Genomic DNA, 21,062 nt, shown 5'->3' on the forward strand with positions numbered 1-21,062 from the left:
GGGGGGAAGGGTCATATACGTCTGAAGACACCCGGAAATTGCCGATATCCTCGCCTTCCTCGTCTACACCCGGGGGCGGGGGGTGGGGGGGTGGGTGACTGAAGACCTATGGGCCCCAGGTGCCAGACGACCTAGCTACGCCACTGTCCATATAGGGCTCTCGCAAGTGACGTCACAAGCATGGAAACTAGTAACGCGGTCGAAAAGTTATTGTAGCGCATTGCTGCGCGTTATATCTTGCTTTTAACGCGAGCGGCAACTCCTCGTCGATGATCAGCACTCGTTTTCAGCGAGGTCTCGGGCTATTCTAGTACTACAGGCCATAGAAATCTCTGTGAAGGAAGCGCCTATTTTGTCGATAATTAACTATGGTTGATGCATCCGTCTGTGGCAGCGATGTCATGGCAAATTCTTTACCGATAGCCCCAAAACTCAAGCGTCTGACTGTAGCTGCAGTAGAAATGTGAAGGAACACTCTTCCAAATTCTCTAACAAGGCATTTCCTGTGCCTAGTACTCTCACACCGAAACAAAAAAAATGGCTGTGGCTTAGGTAAGGTTAAGCCCAGGATGCGAAGCATACTAGCCTTTATTTTAGTTGTTGAACCACTGTTTAGCCTGGTGAACTGCTGTTGCTTGGCTATATTTGGTTCGGCTAGACGAAGAAACAACTCATGCATTACTTCTTCGCCTTCAAGAGTGGAACGCGACAGCGTTCCCGTCGACCCGCCAAGGGGTGTAAGACAATGGGCTACAGGGCAGCGACTACGCGCCCCGCATTGGACGCGGTGAGCGTCGAGCAAAGCAGCGTTCGGCGCGGCAACGAAATGTGCGCCTGAGCAAGAGACGCACGCCTTAGAAACAGCGCGTTTCTAAGGCAACACCGCATTCACTAGAGGCGCTTTTGTACCGCTTTGAAGCGTTGTACTCGTGGCTCAGTGGTAGCGTCTCCGTCCCACACTCCGGAGACCCTGGTTCGATTCCCACCCAGCCCGTCTTGCAAGAGTTGAGCCAAAGCCACTTCTCCTCTGTCGTGACGTCACGGTGTCACGTGATTTCATGGTCACCGCCGCGCCTGAGGAGCTGGGTTGAGCCCTCGTAATATGCTTCGCATAATAGAGCTCATTTGTCTTCGGTACGTGGCTTCTCTGAGAAGCGACAGAACAAACTATATGTAGACGAATATTGATGTCCGATACCATTAAACGTTTTTATACATGAGAATACATTGTCACTGGAGAATTTTATGCTGTGTTTTGTTATCGGCATATTGTTCATGAAAACCAGATGTGCCTGGACAAACGAAGTAGTGGTTATTCGTGCTAATCCTTTCCCGCCCTGTTCTACCTCTTGCGTTGACTAGAAGTAACCACGGTTGCCTCAGCCGAGACTGCCCGCGTAAGGACGCATCTTGTTCTTCGGGCGAGAAGCGACAACGAGCATTTTGTTAAGTTATACTAAAATAAAATACATTCATTACGTGTTCCGAGTGGTTTGTAATGAGTGGATCTTGCCAATAATTGTGTCATGGTCCACATCTGCTGACATCGATGGATTTACACTCGCAAGCATATCAAACCATCTCACTCTGGAGAAAACAGTTGAACAGCGTCTTAACATTTGCAGCGCTCAAGGTATGGTAATTTTCTTCTAGCGGACGCGACACACTTGTTGTCCAAGATCCACAAGTTTTGAGACACTTAGCACTTTGAGAGCGTGAAGTTCACAGTGTGATGGCTGTTACACAAACACGTCGCAAATGCCGATTCACAAACTACATCGCAGTCTTGTTCTCGCAGACGATTTCTAAGCTGCTAAACGAGGTCACCGCATGCCTCGAGTCCTTCTTCGAGGGGGCGGTAGTAGTCGACTCCGCGGCATCACACTGTACGTCGTGCGCCGTTTCGTTGGCACCGTCTTCCAGCACGATGGAACCGAGCAGCGGTTCGTCGTTGTCGGTGACGACGCCTTCTTCGGCGTCCGGGACGGCGCCGTTCTGGACGTACTTCCAGTCGCCGGTCTTCTTGTAGTACACGTCCGACTTGGCGTCTGCCGTGGCAGACCAGGCGCACGGGTAATGCCTCTGCGAGATCCAGTAGTAGCTGCAGATGGCGGCCAGCAGAAGGCCCAGGAACACGCTGCCTCCGACGATACTGAGGACGAGCGCCAGGTACTGCATCGGTGCCAGTGGTGAGCAGACGACACTGCGACAACGGAGCCGCTAAGACTTTCGTTGACGGCACCCAAACGTCAAGTTAAAGGCACTTGAGTGAGCAGCCGCTCCCACGTAGTCGTGATCGGTGGGCCACTGAACGAAAACAAGGTTTGCTCAAGAGCTTATACTCACTGTATTTTGGAGTTCACGTTGTGGTACCGCTGCTAGACGGCATTCGTTACGCAAGAACCTGTAGCAGCGAAAACAACCGGAAACCAGGAAGTGAGTCGCAAAATGGATGCACTAAGAGGTCTATGTACGGCAGCATACAGCGGTCGAGATTCGTTGTCGTCGTTGCAGGGTCTTTTTTCGTCCAGAGCAAATGTATGCCTAGACGTTCAGTGTGTCGGGGCGCAACCGTCTTCAACCTCAAAGGCGCCAAATCACTCGCGCACTCACACACGCGCACGGTTTGGCATAGGAAACTGGTGTACGCTAGCTCAAAGCACTCGCAACGCACCAACTTTGACCTTGCCACAGACAGAGCCTGGGAAGGCTTGCTCTTCTCGAGTCGTGGTTCGAGAGAGAGCCGGGGTTGACCAACGTACGCTTGCAGACGACTCTCCCTCACGGCAGCTCCGCGCAGACGGCGTTTGCTCGCCGACAGTGACGTTGCTTGCGGTCCTGCTAGTCAACACCCCAGGTGGCAGCAAGCAGACGGCACACGTAACACTGCACGTATAGTGAGCTCGCCGCACCTCACGCGGGCCTTTGACCACTTCCGTTTGCCGAGGGCGCAGGATCGTGAAAGGGCGATCCTAGCTCGCGCCCGTCTTGCGTCGACTGCGAGCGAAACGGCGCGGTTCAGTTCCTCGGCAGGCGCTGTTCGGGTCCGTCGACGAGTGACGCTACGCCGCTCGTCCGGAACTCGTGCTGCAGTGCAGCCGCTGCTGCCTCCGCCGTGGAGGCAGCGGTGGCTCCTTCCGCGCTGCACGGGGGAGGCATGGTGTGAAATGGCTTCCTCACGGGAAAACGGCGTTCCATGCGTGCCTTCTCTCGCCCTCCGCGTCGCCGTTGTTCCGTCGTCGGGGCCTGCGACGTGAAGAAAAAGAAGGAAGTCCGAGCGCAAGTCTTTTAGGGGTGCAGGTGTACGGGGGCGAGTTAAAATTTGCCGCTCGCTTCTATATACATGCGCCGCTGCGCCGGGCTGGACCGGACTGGCGGCGGAGCGTTGAAACCGGAGCGGACGACGCCGGCAGCCCGTAAATAAAAGAGAAAAAAAAGAGGAAAAAGGACGACGCCTGCCCCGTGCCGTTCGTGTGTAAAGGGGTCCGCCGCAGCTTGGCTGGCTTGCGCGCGCTTCTAGAGCAGAGAGCTGGTGCGGTAATTTGCTCAAAGGAACAGGCGTGCGTCGGTAAGGTTGCTGATGCATGCAGACGGGTGATGCGAAGGGCCAGCCCCGAGATAGCTATGAGGAAATCGTTACGTCTTTACGCTGGAGAGTTTTCTAAAAGGCTGCGTTCTTTTCTTCTCTTCTTCACAGCTTCTCGTGCATGCTCGAGTTTTCCTATCATCCCGGTGATCTAACCTAACTGTGCAATAAAAAGGAGGAAAATGGGAAGCGCTTCCTGATCGCGTTTGTTGTGGCGTGTGATGTAATTATAAAACATGCCCTCGCTTTTCACTTGAGGCAACCTTGGAATGTTGAATGATGTGCGAGTTTTCTTCTCTATGATGTGTCCCACTTCTTTCAGCCAATTTTTCTTTTGTATTGATTGATTTGCCTTGGGGATTGACGTGTTAGTCTCAAGTTTCGTTCACTCCAGGTGATGTCAACCGGAAATCTTATGACAGCGCTCCTCCGAGTTTTCAAAGTAAGAGAAGTCGACTAAGCTTGAACGGTCTGCTTAGCGCAACGACTCCTTTATGCAAAACTTACGCGTTTCTTGTACAGGCAAAAACATCTTCAAAAGTGCGTCGAACAAGAACTTTATCCCCTTAACCTCTTTATCCCGTGTAGGGTAGCAAACCAGACGCGAGTCTGGTTGACCTCTCTTATGCTATTGTTTTCTTTTCTCAGGGAACGTCTCAGCATTTAGTATGACGATAAAGGCGAAACTTTTGAGGTAATTTCTTTCAGCAGCACCAGCATATATGTTCTGACAACAGGATTTGGTTAACTATTGTGAAGTTTTAGTTCGGTAACAGACCATACTGGTACTTAGGGCGTTGAATACTCTTCAGAATGATGGAAACACGCCCTATCACTGTCGATCAAAAAAACACGCTCAAATAAATAAACGGCTGTCCGCATTATCCGTTGGTAGCAGCCACTTCATTGCTTTGATAACTGGCCGTTAGTACTGTGCTAAAGCACCCGTATAGTATGCTGTTTTGGAATAGCGGTCTCCCATAATGATTAGCGGCTCGCCACAGCACAGTGCATGCACCGTAAACGGTATCTTTGGCTTTGGGTTTTCGCTCGCCCCCTAACGCTAAATTTCAAAGAATAGCGTGGATGCCGCAAACCTTCTTTGCGTCGGTAATGTCGGTGGTGACGAAAAAAAAAAGGTTATTTAACATAATAAGCGTTGAAAATAATCAGCTCTGAAGTATGCTTTCATCCTGTCAAATATTAGATTGCATTATTTCATGTTGTTGGCATTATATTTTCATTTTTCTAGCCCGTTCCAGGAAGGGCGCTGCAATCGCGTGACGCTAACTCGCAAGCCGGGAAACCCTTATTCTAAAGCACTTTACACCGGCGGGCCAAACCGCGAATGCGAAGCCGTCGCTTGTTGGGTGCACCCTAAGTTCTACGGACCCCTATATTCTAAACCTCCCTAATATTTGGAGCCCCCTTTTGACTGTTTGCTCCAATATGCACATGTTTGTTCAGGTTACACCTTGACGTTCTTCATGCGTTTTTTTTTTTGTGTGTGGACCACGTAACCTGCGAAGCGTTGTGAGCAGTTAAAATGTCATCTGTGGGCTGCTACGAGATAAGTGTTGCGGCAACGGCCCAATCTCGGGACCAGTGAACCTTTCTGTGAGCGCGAGTTGCTCCGTTTTCGGGCTGCTTAGAATCGAGAAAGTGTATACGGTACTTACTTGGAGAAATTCTGCCATCGCAACGCAACGAAGAGGTTGCTGATAAGAAACATCGACTTCGACGACGGAATGTTTTCGCTCTTACGGAAGCTATCGACGGAACTATGGTGAGCAGGCAACCGAGAAACCCGAGGCGGACGTCAACAGCCTTGACTGTATCCCCTTCTTATGCGCAATTCGTTTTCTTCTACCCTCGCCGGGTATGATAGAGCAAGCCGACCTTCGGCGTCAAGGCTGTTTCTCGCGATCAACACGGGAGCCCGGCCGGACCGACAAACGGCTGCTTCTCGATTCGCTCATTCCGAACGCTCGTGTATACGTTGGAGCCAGGAGGAATTTGGGACACCGATATCGCGGATCCAGTTGGGCCTGCCCCGAGTTGTGTACTTGCAGGTGTCGACGAACTTCTGAGTGTAGGCGTGTGTACTGGCCTTCGCAAGCTCTTGCACGTTTCCGTTGCGCTAGATAGTGCGAAATGCGTGCGTGATAAAAGCTTGATGGAGCTTTGAGATACGGGTATGTTGAGCGAATGTAGGTAGTAGGCACACCATTACGTGCGCGAAGGAAGCGATATTTATTTATTTATTTATTTATTTATTTGTTTGTTTATTTATTACACACTAATGTGTCAGCCTCGTTCAGGCGCCCAGACAGCTAGTTACTTAAGTATATTAACGGTTCAAACACAAATAGTTTAGGAAGCACAGTATGCAGTGCATGTCAGTATAGCGACACTATCATCACAAATTGCCGTAGAAGCTACATAATATGTGCAGAATCCAAACCGAAATAACAAAGTTTGCATTCATATTCTAGCAATTGCTGTACCAAGGACGAACACGAACATTGTGCTAGAAAGAGGACACACATTGTTACGTTGTTGCATGGGGCACACATAGAGAGAGAAGAAAAAAAACTGCTTATCTTTCATGGAGCACATTGGAAAAGCAATTTTTTCTTCTTTGTTCTTGATGTGATACATTTCGCGGGGCCTTCGCACACAATCTCGGCGGAAAAATTTGTTCCACACGGCCTCGTTGCCAGGGAGAGAGAGAGAGAGAGAGAGAGAGAGCAAATGATAAATTAAAGGTAGGTAGCTACCCTACACTGGGGAAAGGGTAAACGAGTCGCCAGAGAAGTCATATTTATAATAGCCCGGTGGCGAAAGAATTCCCGGAGCGTTTTTCGAGATTGATACGTCTTAGGAAAAATGAGACCAGAATTAAGAATACTAATTATCCCTAAGTCGATGATGATTGCTACACCTTTTTCACTCGTAGGCCACAAATGTAATTTAATAATTCCAGCGCGAAAAGGAAGCTCCATAATGTCAAAACAGCACACAAGTCGTCGTACCGTTAAAGAAACAACAGTAAGATAGGCGAATAACGCACAGAGAAAGAGGCCATCAAGAAGAAAACGGTGGAAAACTAAACACGTGGCACAGCATCAGCTATCGCCCACTTGAATAAAGGCGCCGGAAATACGTTCCATGTAGTTGTCGCTTCGCAGGAAATAGACTTCTGTTAAAAGGCCAGAAAGGACGATGTAATCAGTCGTCTCTTTGCTTGAAAAAAAAAATGGTGAGGAGCCTTCGGGGGCGACGAACTCTCACTTCGTCTGTCCTGAATGTTACCATCAGTGCCGGCGGCGAAACTGTTACCGTGCAATACGTAACGCGGGATAGCTATATACGTGCCGCTTTTACGGCTGGTCAAGGCTACGCAGGCATTTCCCTATACGCTTTATGGGCGGCCGCCCTTCTTTCGCATTTCTTATTTCACAGTGATTTCTTTTTTAAATCACAAGGTCGCCCGCCCCCCCCCCTCCCCCCGTCCTTCATCTTTCTCCATCAAAGTACAAACACCCTGACATGAGGCACAGATAGATTTTGCTTGGGGATCAGGTTCGAGAGGTTCGAAGCACGCGATTCCTTCAACTGCTACGTTTCATACGCGAGCTCAGGCCACGAGTGATAAAAATTACTTAAAAAAAAATGTTGAATAACGTGGAAAAATAAATTAGCGGATGACATAACGTTGCCTTCTCCGTCACACCATTTCCGCCCAAATGGCAGCAGCTTTCCAAACACCGAGCACGTTCGTATGTATAGAGCAATATATACGCGAAGCGTAAGGGGCTTACCTCTCTCACGTGACGCGACGACCTTGCCTTGTGCGAGCACGTCTAGGTAGCATACGGACGGTGGCTGCTCCCTCGTGCAACTGCGGCAGGCGCAATACCTCGGCGGCGTCGATGGCCGGGCCCCCTTCTTCGTCGACCGTCCCTGCCGGCTGCTGGTAGCGCGCCAAATGAGGGAAGAGCCGAGAAGTCCGCGTAGCCAGATCCATCTGCTGGCTCGGCCGGGCGAAGAAGAAGAAAAAAATAGGAAAAGCAGAAAGGCTCGACGACGCACCCTCGTCGAGATTCTGAGCGCCCCACAACCTACTTTTCTTTTACCTCGCCGTTTTTTGCCGCCAAGCCGGCGCCGCACACCGTAAGCGAGAGCGGTATATACACGAGCCGTGTAGGTGTGTGTCGCCTTTGCGCGAGTATAAAACCCTCGATCCGAAATCGGAGGCAAGGACAGAAAAAAGAACGCGAAGTCGGAGGAGAACATTTATGGGCGTGTGCGAGGAAGCGCTGGAAACGCCACCGTCCCGGCTCACTAAATTGCTGATTTCTGTAAAAAAAATTTAAAATTAAATTATGGGGTTTTACGCGCCAAAACCACTTTCTGATTATGAGGCACGCCGCAATGGAAGACTCCGGAAATTTCGACCACCTGGGGTTCTTTAACGCGCACCTAAATCTAAGTGCATGGGTGTTTTCGCATTTCGCCCTAATCGAAATGTGGCTGGCCGCCGTGGCCGGGATTCGATACCGCGACCTCGTGCTCAGCAGCCCAACACCATGGCCAATGAGCAACCACGGCGGGTGCTGACTTCTGTATATTAGCTTTGAAGGTACACTAAAGAGATAGACTATACGCCTGCTGTAGAAGTTAGCGGCAACTAGCTGCCGCCGATTGCTCCGCCCGAGCATCACCAAGTTAAGCACGTTGTATAGCCTGGCGCCCGTCACGACACCTACAAGCTTCGTCTACGCAAACTCCACGCGAGTGGGTCGAGTCGGAATTAGAGATGACGTTATCTTTCCAACTGGGTTGAGTGATTCAACCCAACAGTGAGGTTGGAAGATGTTTGGTTGACCAAACATCTTTTCTACGCTCGCTCCACCCGACCTCGCTAGCGTGTACATAAACCCGACGACCGGATTTCGACCCGATAAACCGACACGACCCGACTTTATCGGGTTCACGTACACGTAGTAGAAGACACGGCTAACCAACTCCGTGTAGTGTAGAAAAAAAAAACTCGGAGGACGCTTAAGCGTAGCCTTTAAGAGTGGAAGGCGATAGCATTCAAAGTGCTGCTAACGCTTCCCCGTAAGTACAGCTTGTGCAACCGTAACGTTTACGTGCAAATGTTGGCGGTGAACGCTATGCACGGATTATGCTATGTTCACACTACGGTCGTAACGTGCGTAACAGCTCTTTTGGCGTATCGAACGTAACGGCTGTAAAAAGCGTTACGGCAGTTAAGCCGGCACCTTTGTTCACATTTACTGCTGCTTAAATTACGGCTTTTACAACAGGCCAATCAAATTTGGAGCTGCAGAATCGACGTCACCAGCGGTCCAATATGGCTCCTGCCAACATGCGAGCGCTGGCCGAGATCGAAGAAATTCACGCTCAAAACAAACTTATAGTCATGTATTCAATCGCCCAAAGACGACGAAGGCGACGCAGAAGGGTTTGGGTGCGGCAAGTATTTCTCGACAGGGCCGTGGACGGCGATTTTCACAACCTTTTCGCCAAGCTCCGAGTTGGTGACGCTGCGATGTTTCATAACATCATGCGCATGTCGCCCCAGCAGTTCCGCTTCCTTGAAAACCTAATGAGACCACTCATCGAAGTTCGGAGCACGCATCTGCGGCCATCGATTTCCTCGGCGGATAAACCAGATGAACTGAAAACAGTCTCGCAAGGCGCACTGCAAAAATTTTCACGAACACAGCCAATCGTGCGCACGGAATGGCGCAATGGCACTTCCCGCGCCCGGAGCTGTCTGCAGACGGAAGGACGGAAGTGTCGTCACCGGTTGTTGAAAGCCGAAAGCTTATCGCTCATTGGCTGTGTCGCAATGGTCGTAACATAACAGTCGTAAATGTTGCCGACCCTTTAACACTCTCACCCCACGATTTTTGCGAGAATTGCGCACGTTGGTACCTTTACGTTCGCAGTCTGAACTAGACGCATACGCTTGTTGCGCTTCCGCTTACGTATGTTACGAAAAATCGGCGCCTTACGAACGTAGTCTGAACATAGCATAAGAATTTGAAGAACGCAAATCAACGCAGCAACTAGGAGGAGAGGGCTTAAGAGGCCGCAGAGGGAAAGGGGAAATACATTCAGTCAGCAAGAACCGTAAGGAACGTGCAGCTTCGACAACCGCTGGGATTCAAAGTGATTGGAAGCATTAACTGGTCAGCAGTCGAACTGAGCAAGACACGTTTCCACTATTTGTGGAAAAGAAGCAGGGAAGAAATTGACAGAGCTGGAGTCGTTACAGGCATAGGTGTAACTGCGCTGAAAGAGATAGTGCTTTTAATCCCGAGGGAAATATCAAGGAAAGATACACCAAATGCTAGACTGTTATGCATGTATATAAGGCCCGATCAGCTAAAGCAGGCCAGGTGACTATTTGGCACAGCTCCTTTTCGACAGCGGATATGCCAACAGCAATCTTCATGATCATGATCACGTCATATTGCATTGGCGCCCATGCTTCTGGAAGGCGTAACTTCTTTCCTGTCCGCTTCAATCCTCTCCTTTTCTGTGTACTTCCCTGTATGCAGTGGTTGTCGGCTTCTTGAGTATTAACGCTATTAATAAATACATTTATTGACCAAACTAAGAGGCAAAATACATCGTTCAGTTCCGGCGAGCCACATTGGGCTTGTAGAGCAGCACCTGGCAGGCAGCGATAAATACTAGGACATACTAGGACACATTAAGGGGTGGTGTGGGGAAGGGGTGACATTTAGCAGTTATAACTTAGTCAGGCGAGTAAAGAAGTAGTTGAAATGTGAACAAACAGTGATTGAGCACAATGTAGGTGAGTGCTCATAGCAGATGAACAATAGGAACCTTCATTCCCAAGAATGATCAGAAGCAGAAGCGGGGAAAATTGCCACTTACGGAAAGATCATGAGGAGTACGCCACAACATCATCTTTTTTTTACAACGAAGCTGTATATGGCTAGTCAATTCGTCCGTCCGTCCATCTGTAGCTTGTTCACTGAAAACTCCTCCGGCGCAACCCCATACGCATGCGCAGAAAAAAAGAAGAGAAAAAGAGGCACGCGATTGGCTACGCCCGTAGTGACGTCGTTCCTCTCCGTCGCAGCCTAGCGCGTGCGCAGCAGTTTCTCTCCGGCTCGGAAATGGATAGGCCACACATCATGCGTACTCCTGAGGAGCAGGCAGCTTTCGAACGGCTACGCCGCGACCAGAACCGGGAAAGAGCTTCTCTACGCCGTGCCGATGCTGCAGCCCGAGCACAAGAACAGGGTCATGCAGCCGAAAACAAGCAGCAACTGTGTAGCGAGGATCCGGTAGTCTACCACGCCGTCGTTCAAGGAACCGTCGGGATTAACCCAGTGATAAACACCGGGGCCGCACACTTCAGCTTTGCTGGTTAACCACCCGTACGGAGTGCTTGGGCGGTATTTTTATACATGGAATTCGCACTGGAAACACTTCGCAGTAAGTAGGTTGTTGAAACATTTTGGAACTAGAGTATACTGAACTAGAATAGTAAAGGGGTAGAGAGAGAGAGAGAGAGAGAGAGAGTGCAACACTTTCAAGGCAAGTACAGCACATGTTCAAGATCAAAAACACGTTCAACAGTGTAGTCGTTCACACAGGCCAGTTGTTCCAAGGAAACACACCATCGATCATCTGTGCTTGCACTCGCCAGCGTACGGTAGCAAACCGCATATTCCCAACTGGTTACCCTCCCGGCCTTTCCCATTAGCACTCTGTCCCTATCTTGGAACTTAGTAAGTGCGAGTCGGTGCACCTTATCATGTGTTGCAACGAGGTGTTAGGTATCGATAGAGGCAGCGAGGTAGATACGGAGTATATACATATACAGACGCAGAAACTACGACCCTGTTATATAGGCGTAAACACGGTACTTGCTCCTGCCTGCGCTGCGGACAGCTTGCGCGGCGCCCGATTATTGCCTGCTGCTCGTTTCTTTCTCTTCTTTCGTCGTGCCTTTCCCGTATAGCAGCTCGACTGACCCGTGTCGCTTCAGTTGGCGTGTAGACGGCTGGCCGAGGCTCTCGAAGCGCGCTGCCTGCCTGCCTTTGAGGGCACCGTCGCTACGAGTTGCGCAATGCCGGAGTACAGTTGGCCCCTGGGGCGCCAGCATGAGGTCACGTGCGCTTGAGAACTTGCGTGCTTTTCGCGGTTCTCGGCGGAGAAGGAGCGCCACCGATAGCCGATTGCCGAATCATGAACAGCCCCGGATGCACGGAGTTTGCCGTACAGCTTTCCGCACCGGCTGATTCAAAACAAACGGCACGTGCTCTAGAAGTTCAATAAAAAGCGAACGGTACAGAAAAGTTACTCAAAGAAAGAGCGAGGGGAGAGGTGGAGAGGCGGTGTGTCTCAAGCTGGATAACCACGTTTCGGTACGCGAACGCCATGTAAAGCCTAAAATGTGCAAACATTCATTTTTGTTCTTATTTTTAATGAAAGTATTTTGCTGTTCTCGTTTTACAAAAAAAAAAAAGAAAACAGCCAAAGCTACCCTACAGCCGAGCAGTCATATACTCGTGAGCTGCAGAAAACACTTGAGCAAAATTAATTTTAAACAAATTACGGAATTTTTACGTGAGAAAACCACGATCTGGTTATGAGGCACACCGTAGTGGGGGACTGCGAAAATTCGGACCACCTGGGGTTCTTTGACGCCCACCTAAATCTAAATCCAAGTGAAATTAACTTTCTGTTTCAGTGGACTGGGAGGCAAAGTGTCACGAAGTTGCCGAAAGTGAGTGCGCCCGCTCCCGCAGGCAACCGAGTCGACAATCTTCACGTGCCGCGTATGGTGTTCTTACAACTGATGATTTGCTTCTGCGCAAGTTGGTAAGGTTTGTTGTACAATATATCGTTCAGACGTGAAAGGTGAGCGCACGGGCAGAAGAGCCCACGCTGAGACAGACTGATTCGCAATAATACTGATCCTGTGGCAGCTCTTAACCCGTGTGCACACCTTGAGTTGGCTAGCCAGCACCCTGCCTGTCCATGGCGGCGGGAAGATATACGGTAAATCTAATGCCATCTCGGGAGCATGAAAATGGGTGACAGGCAATATGACATGACAACCTCTACGTTATCCTTTTCTGAACTACTTAACTATATGGCGAGGGAGAACCTGAAGACTAGAGGGTAAGTCTGACTACTACGGGCGTCATCTGAAGTGAAGCGTGACGTATACTTCTCCTTGAAATGCTTCTCATTGTTCGAAAGCCTGATTTAACGAACACGTTTAGATGATTTGATATTTAACACACACACACACACACACACATATATATATATATATATATATATATATATATATATATATATATATATATATATATATATATATATGCTAAATGTAGAATCCCCCAAATATGTTCGTTGAATCAGGCTTTCCCACAATAAGAAGCATCTCAAGGAGAAGTCTACCTCACGCTTCACTCCCGATGACACCCGTAGTAGTCTGGCGTACCCTCTAGTCTTCAGGTTCTCCATCGCCCTATACGCCTATTAGCCCCGAGAATTAGGAGTGGCGCCCTCTCGCGAGTGACGTCACGGCCAGGACGCCGCTCGCTCCGGCTCGCTCGGCTGCCGCGCGCGCTCGTTCCCTTCGTACGGATTGAAGAATACGTCGGCTTCTTTCAGCTGCCATACCTTAACCACAGTTTCTTCAAAAGCGTGTGAGTCGAGAAACTTTGCGGCTTGGATATCGCAAGCTAAGTAGCGTTAAAGGGGTCTACTAGGTTTTGCAATGCATATATATGCGCCGTGTCTATCGGTAAATTTTGACTAAAAAAAGAATATCTGCAAATTCAACGCGCGAAGTTGTGTATGATGCTTCGCTAAACATTTAACATTCCTTTAGTATTTAGCTATGAGAGGCATTACATTTTACGTGGAAGAAAAATTTGGTAATTGGCGTCAACATGTTATCTGATTTTAGAAAGACACTGCCCAGCGAAGCTCTCATCATGATTCCTATTACTCTGGTGTGTTGTTCTATTCAATTATGGCCATTCATTAATGCGTAAAAAAATAGTTAGGCGCGCATTTCTTATGAAAAAGTTTGCTGCTACTTTCATCCCCCTCTGAAACAGGCCTCCAAAAAAACGAATTGCTCATGGCTGCTAACACGACGGCGCGTCATGTGGAGTATTTACATAGTTAATTCACAAACACCATAGTAGCAATCACCGGAGAGAAAAGTTTCGTTGTTGAGATCGAGAGCCAATCGATTGAAAGTGATGAAATGTTTCATAGTGGCCCTCAGTAGCCTTTATCGACAATATGGCACACCCCTGATCACGTAACGGTAGCAATCGACTGTTCGTATGGCGAGGCACGCTATGTTCGCGAAACCCATCAGTTCACTACAAATTCGAATTAAAACCATAAAGCATGTTTTTTACAGCGCCAACTGGAATGGCTAAAGTATTCTCGAGCTACTACACCGCAGCTTAGATTTACTGTATACAAAAGGAAAATTCAAGCACCTTCTGTCTTACCATGTCTCGATCCAGCGTTATTCAATTATACAAACGGATAATTATTCGCTTCTTCGGTACATAAAAGAGAACCCTGCAGGCAAATTAAGTTTGCTCCAATCCAATCGCAAACATTCATAAAGAAAGCACCACAAGCCTTGCATATACTTTCACTTGATTTCTGACCCTCCACCGGGGGAATTTCGATATCTTCAATATGTCCCATACTACTAATCATTCATGCTTCGACTTCTGTCTGGCTGCAGCGATGCGGTCCAGCAGGCATACTTCACTAAAAAAATTGGGCCGAGCAGCCTGTGTCAGTTCGCCAAACAGATTCGTCATGTATATTCCTCAAGCAGCAAGCACCAGTAAATTTCTCAAGTGAGTTTGATTTGATTTAATAATTTCCATTTACACACACACATGTACAGAGGAGTGGTAAGTGGAGGTGGATGAGGGAAAAAAGTCGCACAGACGCGGCTTGAGGTTACCTCACCCCCTTAGGTACAATATGGCTGCATGGGGTAACACATCAAGCACCATATAAATTACATTTATATAGTGGCCATAAAACATTGCAGTTATTCAATATATGAAAGAACAGTGAAATATTTCCACAATAACAATGCAAAACACACTGCGGCATTGAAATAAATAAATGATATACACTAGGTAAGATAGGCAAAAAAGAGGAACATAACATACATTATTATTCATTAACAAACGCGCTCTAAAGAGGTGAGTTGAACGTGTAGCACGGAAAAGGGAATATATATTGGTACATTCCTACTTGTACTCTGTAAATAGCTGTAAGCCTTCATTAACTTTACTTCAAGTTTCCGCCGCTTAAAAAAATGAACACGTGAAGAACCGCCTAATGTTGACAAGCAGTTAAGGAAGCAAGTGAGGCGTGTAGAATCTAAGCTCCAGTATTAGTTAAGTCCCCGTGCTATTGCCGAGCGTTTCTGTGAGGAAATGCAAAAATTCGATATTATACCATGAACTACTCGTCGTGAGCAAACCTGTTTTAGCGGAATAAAATCAACGTAACTGCTGTAGAAGTCATATATAGCCAGCTTTGTGACATACTTGTTGCACCGCGGCAGGTATGGTATCATAACTGGATTCCGATAGGCTATGCTCTTGCGATTGTCTATCCGCGTATAAAAAACCCGCAATGGGCTGGTCTGCGTCGCTTCGGCTGGCACTGTAGCGTTGCCTTCGAGAGCTGCATTGTTGTCTAAGAAATTAGCTCTTTGAATAAATGTTCGCAAAGGAAGACGTCGTAAAAATATATTTGAGACGACCACCATAAGTATACAAGCAGAGAGAACGAGGGCGAACAAACGAAAACACCGCAGAAAGCGCCCGGACAACCCCCGAACTGTAGCAGACGACAGGCGCGAGTCCTTGCCCTGACGTCACGCGAGCGGCGCTCGCAGCGCCGCTCGTGTTCGTTCTCGGGGCTAATAGTGCACCGCCTATAGATACGCCACTGATAGCCACCTGGCAGGCGCTTGCAACAGTACGCGCGGGAGCAGTAGCAGACGACAACCCTTTGCAGCAAGGATAGCTGAAATTCGCTGCTGCGATTCCTCCTTTGTTCGGGGGCCAGACATCTTCTTCTGCGATGACAGCTGTAGGGAAGACGCTGACCTCTATGGGAGCGCGTATGAACACGATGTTACCAGTGTTTGGGACAGCATGGTCTGCATACGTGCCAGGTGCGTCCCGCAGACAAACGCCACGAACCCCATTTACATGGATTGGAGCTCATTTTAACTAGCCGATCGTTTTTCTTAAGTTCTACCCTTGCCGTAATGCTGCTTCTGTACCTCAATAATAAGCACCCGTCATTATTGCAGACTTACATCAAACAAATCCGCATGGCGCGATGTCTGCATATGACGTTGTGATTTTTCCGCCGGTGAATATTATGTCAACACATACATATGCCGTATAAGTGCAGTCAAAATAGCCTCAAGAAGAGTAATTGCGAACCAACTGATGGAAATGCGGACACTAGTCAACGAAGTCACCAAACGCACGAGTTAATAAAAGCGCGTGTTAGCGCTGTACCGCCGATGCAATTCTGCTGCATTCCGTTCATCATCCGTTCCCACTGCAGTTTTTGCAATTCCCCAAGGAAGCTGCTTGGAAACGTACAAAGTTAGTCTGATTAACTTTTCAGTACTTTTTTATATTTTAGTACAGAGAGTTGCCACATGATAAACTTAAAGGCAGAGCAGCGCCAGTGAAAGTAGATGAGGGCTGGCGGCAAGGCGGGGTTTAGACTTCTGCGGCGTAAACATAATGACAAAGAATTTAGTGGAGTAAAAAATTCTTATGCATGAAGCGACTACGTTGTGAAACAAACAAATCACTCTGCATGTTAAGTCTGCTCAGACAGCATCGAGTTGTGATGACTTCCCAAACGTGACGCTAACTTTTCAGCGAAAAATGGAACAAAAATACCATAAGCAGCAACTAGTAGCAATTCTCGCCCGGAACTGCCCATTTTCTAAACACATTTCCCCAAAAAAACCATAATATCTAAGATGCCCTCGAGCAAAAAAGCATAAAACTGTTAAAGAAGCACTTGCTTGGTATCATTCCGATAAGACACAGCGTGATTTATACCCTTTACCAACGAGGTAGGGATAAAACCTGGCAGTTCAAAAGAATCAAGAGCTATGCATAAAGCAATCAGCAACAGTTAAACATGGGCGAAGTCACGCATAAAATAGATGTAAGAACATTAAGTGCGCGACAGCTGGTGCGACGATTTACCGGGCCACATAAAACTAACAATTTCAGTTCTTGCAAACTTCAGTAGCTTTAACATACAACACAATGCGCTCGTGCAGTCGTACTGCCTAGATAGCCCAACGCGGTAAAGAAGCGGAAAACAATATGAGCGGCAAATGGCATTCCGAACTTTAGCGAAGTGCCTTTAAACCGTATGTTGCACTGTAGACGAACTTCGCCACTTATGCATGGAAAAATCGAGTGAAAAAAAAAAAACACCGACGCGACAAAGGAAAGGATGACAACAAGAAATTTCCAGCCGAAGCGAAGATACATTGCTAAAGTTGCTCCCGCTGATGAGGCTTTACGGGGAATGTTTAGAAGCGCATCGCCGGCACGTTTTCGCTGGCATTGACGTCTCACACATGTCACTTCCACTGCTTTGGAGGTTGCATTTCGGCAGAACGTCTGAGCGGTGCAGTGCATAAATATAAAAATTAAATGACGTTAAAGCTGCAACCTTCGCAGTGCGTAAACGTTGCATGAGATTCCACGTTGCATAAGGAATGAAAATAGACACAATTGCACGCAATACTGTCAGTTTTATATCGTTTAATTGACCGCTTCACTACAGTGATTCACGTATATTGTTCTTAATGAAAAGTCCCACGGGGGAATGTGCGGGCGCTGCCATGTCCAAGACCTTTCGTCGCTCGTCATTCCATTTTGTCTTCGAATCGCCCGCCTCTCCGCTGCGGGTCTGTATACATGTTAGCTCTCTCCTGCTCGGCATACGTTTGCCGCGTGCAATATATATGTCTGCAGTTGAAAGTTTGCGTGTCCGGTAATCGTCGTATCGTTCGTCCTGGTTTTTCCCCCCTCCAGAACAATCTTTAGCCTATAGGCCAGGAACAACCAGCCCAGTTGCTAAGATTGAGCGCTTCATGAATCTCCTGTTGTACATGTAGACGTAAGAATGAATCTCTTTCATCCCCGTGTAAAAATCTGACGCATAACAAGAGCTCAACGTCCAACATGATCACTCGGATCGGAATATACCCGTACGAAAAGTTGTACGCTGGGATTCCGGCTGGTCGAAGCTCGCCTGCTCTAATTGGAACGGAAGGAACCAAGGCTAGCGCAGTGCCGCGTTCATCCAGGTGGCGCGGGCTTGGCTATGAAAAGCGAGGCCCGCGTCGGCTACAGGCTGCGTAAACAAATCTCTTACGACGAGCAACTGGGTCACGACAGCCAGATGCTGTGGGACGCCACGCGCTGTTTGTTGTGGCATGGCTGCAAACAGAGAGAGAGATACCTGCGCCCTTGGTCCTTGTAGGATCGCGACACACTGTTGAAAACACTCGCTGCTTTGTTTTCTGTCCCCTGTCTTTAGCTTCTTTTGTTACAGTGGCGAGGAATGCAGAAAATGCTGAGCGTGCCCGAATTAGAACTTCCGTTTCCTTCGTAACATGCGGCGTAACGCTTCGGCGATTGGAGGCTGACGGGTATTCAAAGAAACGGACAGAAATGAAAGACAGACCGATGGTCGAAATCTGCATTTTTATTTTGTCTTGCTCGACATGTATATTACTTACTTCTAGAGACTCGTACACCAATGCATGTCATTGGTTAGACGCCGTTCTGATTGCATTTTAATTGAAGCTTATAATATACCTTTATGGACTGTATTTGTAGGTAATAATGGAGCTTACGACAACGCAGTGAGGGGATCGCTATGGAATATTCTCAAGCGCGAGGGCACAAATGATGATCTTGTGGGGATGCTGAGGGGGATGTTCAGGGACAACCGAGTGCTAATTGTTTAGGAAGGCCGGAAATGCAAAGAACTAGCTGAAGTTCCTCGCGGACTGACTAAGGATGTCTTCTGTCGCCATTGTAGTTCACGCTTTATGAGCACATATTCTCAACAGGATGAGGCATGTGCTTGCCTCGGCAAAAGTATAGCGAAATGACTCAGCACATAATAATGGGATGCCAAGATATTCTCCAAGCCAGATCGAGTAGGGAACGCCCACCTTTCAGCGGCACTGCAGGGATTCAAAGCCGGAGGAAATATTAACTGGACAGCAGTCGAGATAAAAAAGACATGCTTAGAGTAGTGGTGAAAAAAAAAAGAATAAAAAAGAACAGGGCAGATATTGATGGAACCGGAGTCGTTAAAGGCACGAGTAACTGTATAATATGCAGAGAGGATAGGCTTTGATGAAGCGAGAAAAGATCAAGGAGAGATAGACAAAATGCTAGACTGCTATGCGTGCATGTAATACATGATTAGCTCAAGCAGGTTATAGGTGACGAATTGTCGCTTCCCCGTTTCGAAGGGGGGTGCCAATAAAAATAATCACCAACATCATGATTGACGCATACGTTAACACGTATGCAGAGGCTGCACGTGACGTCACTTCCTGTTTTCCCGCCACGCGTCCGCCAATAGAGACCTTTAGCTTGTACGCTATTCCGGTAAACGGGAGCGGTTTGGGCGGATTACCGGATGGTCGGGGCGTAAACATGAGCGGTGAAGCCGCCTGGTGTTGTAGAGCTCAACCAGACAAACGCATAGCTAAAGCTGCCGTAACTCACCATATCCTGCTTCGCCACTCGTGCAAATTTTTGGCAGCGGCGTAATTGTGAACACGATTACGCCACTGTCGAAAATTTACCCCAGCAGCTAAGCAGAATACAGTAATTAGCTCCGCGTTTGTGTGGTTGAGACAGGAAATCGCACTGTAAACTGAGTGACACCCTTAAGAGTGCACAAAGGTGTAAATTAGTTTGCAGTGCAGGTGCTCATTCACCGCATCTTTTTTTCTTCGCAGATGATTTTAATCATTCTTAACACGGGAGTGAGAAATTTGTTGTGAAGTATAAAACAAAAACAAAACTAAAGAACAAAAGCGACATCGTGCGCTCGCTAACAAATTGCGACAGGCCTTGTTCAGTGCATTCAACTCCTCTCAAGTAATATGCGCAACACAAGCAACTGCGTCTCCCCGTATCGGACAACACCTTCGCACGGTCGCGCAGGCTCCTTGCCTTATCACCTTAGCAATTAAACGGTACATTCCTGAGCTGGGTTCATCGTCATGTGACTTGCATCTAATGCCTGCTCTGCCGCCAAATGTTGCAGAAATTGCCATCGTGACGGCGTGGACGGGGAACGCGAAAGTCTCGTAGTACGAACCTGCGAGCATGTCAGCAGCGTCAGTCGTCTGGTGCAATGTGACGGGGAACGCGAAAGTGTCGTAGTACGAACCTGCGAGAATGTCAGCAGCATCAGTCGTCTGGTGCAATGTGACGGGGAACGCGAACGTCTCGTAGTACGAACCTGCGAGAACGTCAGCAGCATCAGTCGTCTGGTGCAATGTGACGGGGAACGTGAAAGTCTCGTAGTACGAACCTGCGAGAATGTCAGCAGCATCAGTCGTCTGGTGCAATGTGACGGGGAACGCGAAAGCCCCGTAGTACGAACATGCGAGAATGTCAGCAGCATCAGTCGTCTGGTGAAATGTGACGGGGAACGCGAAAGCCTCGTAGTACGAACCTGCGAGAATGTGAGCAGCATCAGTCGTCTGGTGCAATGTGACGGGGAACGCGAAAGCCCCGTAGTACGAACCTGCGAGAATGTCAGCAGCATCAGTCGTCTGGTGCAATGTGACGGGGAACGCGAAAGCCCCGTAGTACGAACATGCGAGAATGTCAGCAGCATCAGTCGTCTGGTGCAATGTGACGGGGAACGCGAAAGCCTCGTAGTACGAACCTGCGAGAATGTCAGCAGCATCAGTCGTCTGGTGCAATGTGACGGGGAACGCGAAAGCCCCGTAGTACGAACATGCGAGAATGTCAGCAGCATCAGTCGTCTGGTGCAATGTGACGGGGAACGCGAAAGTCTCGTAGTACGAACCTGCGAGAATGTCAGCAGCATCAGTCGTCTGGTGCAATGTGACGGGGAACGCGAAAGCCCCGTAGTACGAACATGCGAGAATGTCAGCAGCATCAGTCGTCTGGTGCAATGTGACGGGGAACGCGAACGTCTCGTAGTCCGAACCTGCGAGAATGTCAGCAGCGTCAGTCGTCTGGTGCAATGTGCTTGGTAAGGCAGGCGCCGTGTCCCAGACCTGCTGTAGCGTGAACCTTCATTGTTCTGCGGCTTACGTTGCCAG

The 21,062-nt window shown here is 48.5% G+C and overlaps 1 protein-coding gene across 4 annotated transcripts; it reads right to left on the reverse strand.

Annotated features, from left to right (window-relative positions):
- Window positions 1-98: 98 nt before the first annotated feature.
- LOC135920511 (uncharacterized) lies at window positions 99-21,062 on the reverse strand. Of its 4 annotated transcripts, XM_070538782.1 has the most exons (4): window positions 21,018-21,062; window positions 20,300-20,947; window positions 7,411-7,559; window positions 2,176-3,246 (listed from the first exon to the last, which is right to left on the reverse strand). In XM_070538782.1, the coding sequence occupies exons 1-3, from the start codon at window positions 21,037-21,039 to the stop codon at window positions 7,453-7,455; spliced, it is 777 nt and encodes a 258-aa protein (XP_070394883.1). In that variant the 5' UTR covers window positions 21,040-21,062; the 3' UTR covers window positions 2,176-3,246; window positions 7,411-7,452. The 4 variants fall into 4 exon arrangements, with proteins under 4 accessions (XP_070394884.1, XP_065310871.1, XP_065310872.1 ...); XM_070538783.1 differs by lacking the exons at window positions 20,300-20,947; window positions 21,018-21,062 and adding an exon at window positions 20,156-20,261 and having other exon boundaries at window positions 99-3,246; window positions 7,411-7,616; XM_065454799.2 differs by lacking the exons at window positions 20,300-20,947; window positions 21,018-21,062 and having other exon boundaries at window positions 99-2,203; window positions 2,347-3,246; window positions 7,411-12,792.

The sequence above is a fragment of the Dermacentor albipictus genome, chromosome 5 (assembly GCF_038994185.2).
Source record: "Dermacentor albipictus isolate Rhodes 1998 colony chromosome 5, USDA_Dalb.pri_finalv2, whole genome shotgun sequence".
Lineage (NCBI taxonomy): Eukaryota > Metazoa > Arthropoda > Arachnida > Ixodida > Ixodidae > Dermacentor > Dermacentor albipictus.

Excerpts from the sequence above, each read along its gene's own strand:
- LOC135920511 (XM_070538782.1), bottom strand. The coding sequence starts at position 21,039 with ATGAAGGTTCACGCTACAGCAG. Across the intron at positions 20,948-21,017 it reads GAAGGTTCACGCTACAGCAG|GTTCGGACTACGAGACGTTC; the intron begins GTCTGGGACACG and ends ACATTCTCGCAG. Across the intron at positions 7,560-20,299 it reads TGCTGCTGACATTCTCGCAG|CCGGCAGGGACGGTCGACGA; the intron begins GTTCGTACTACG and ends CGCTACCAGCAG.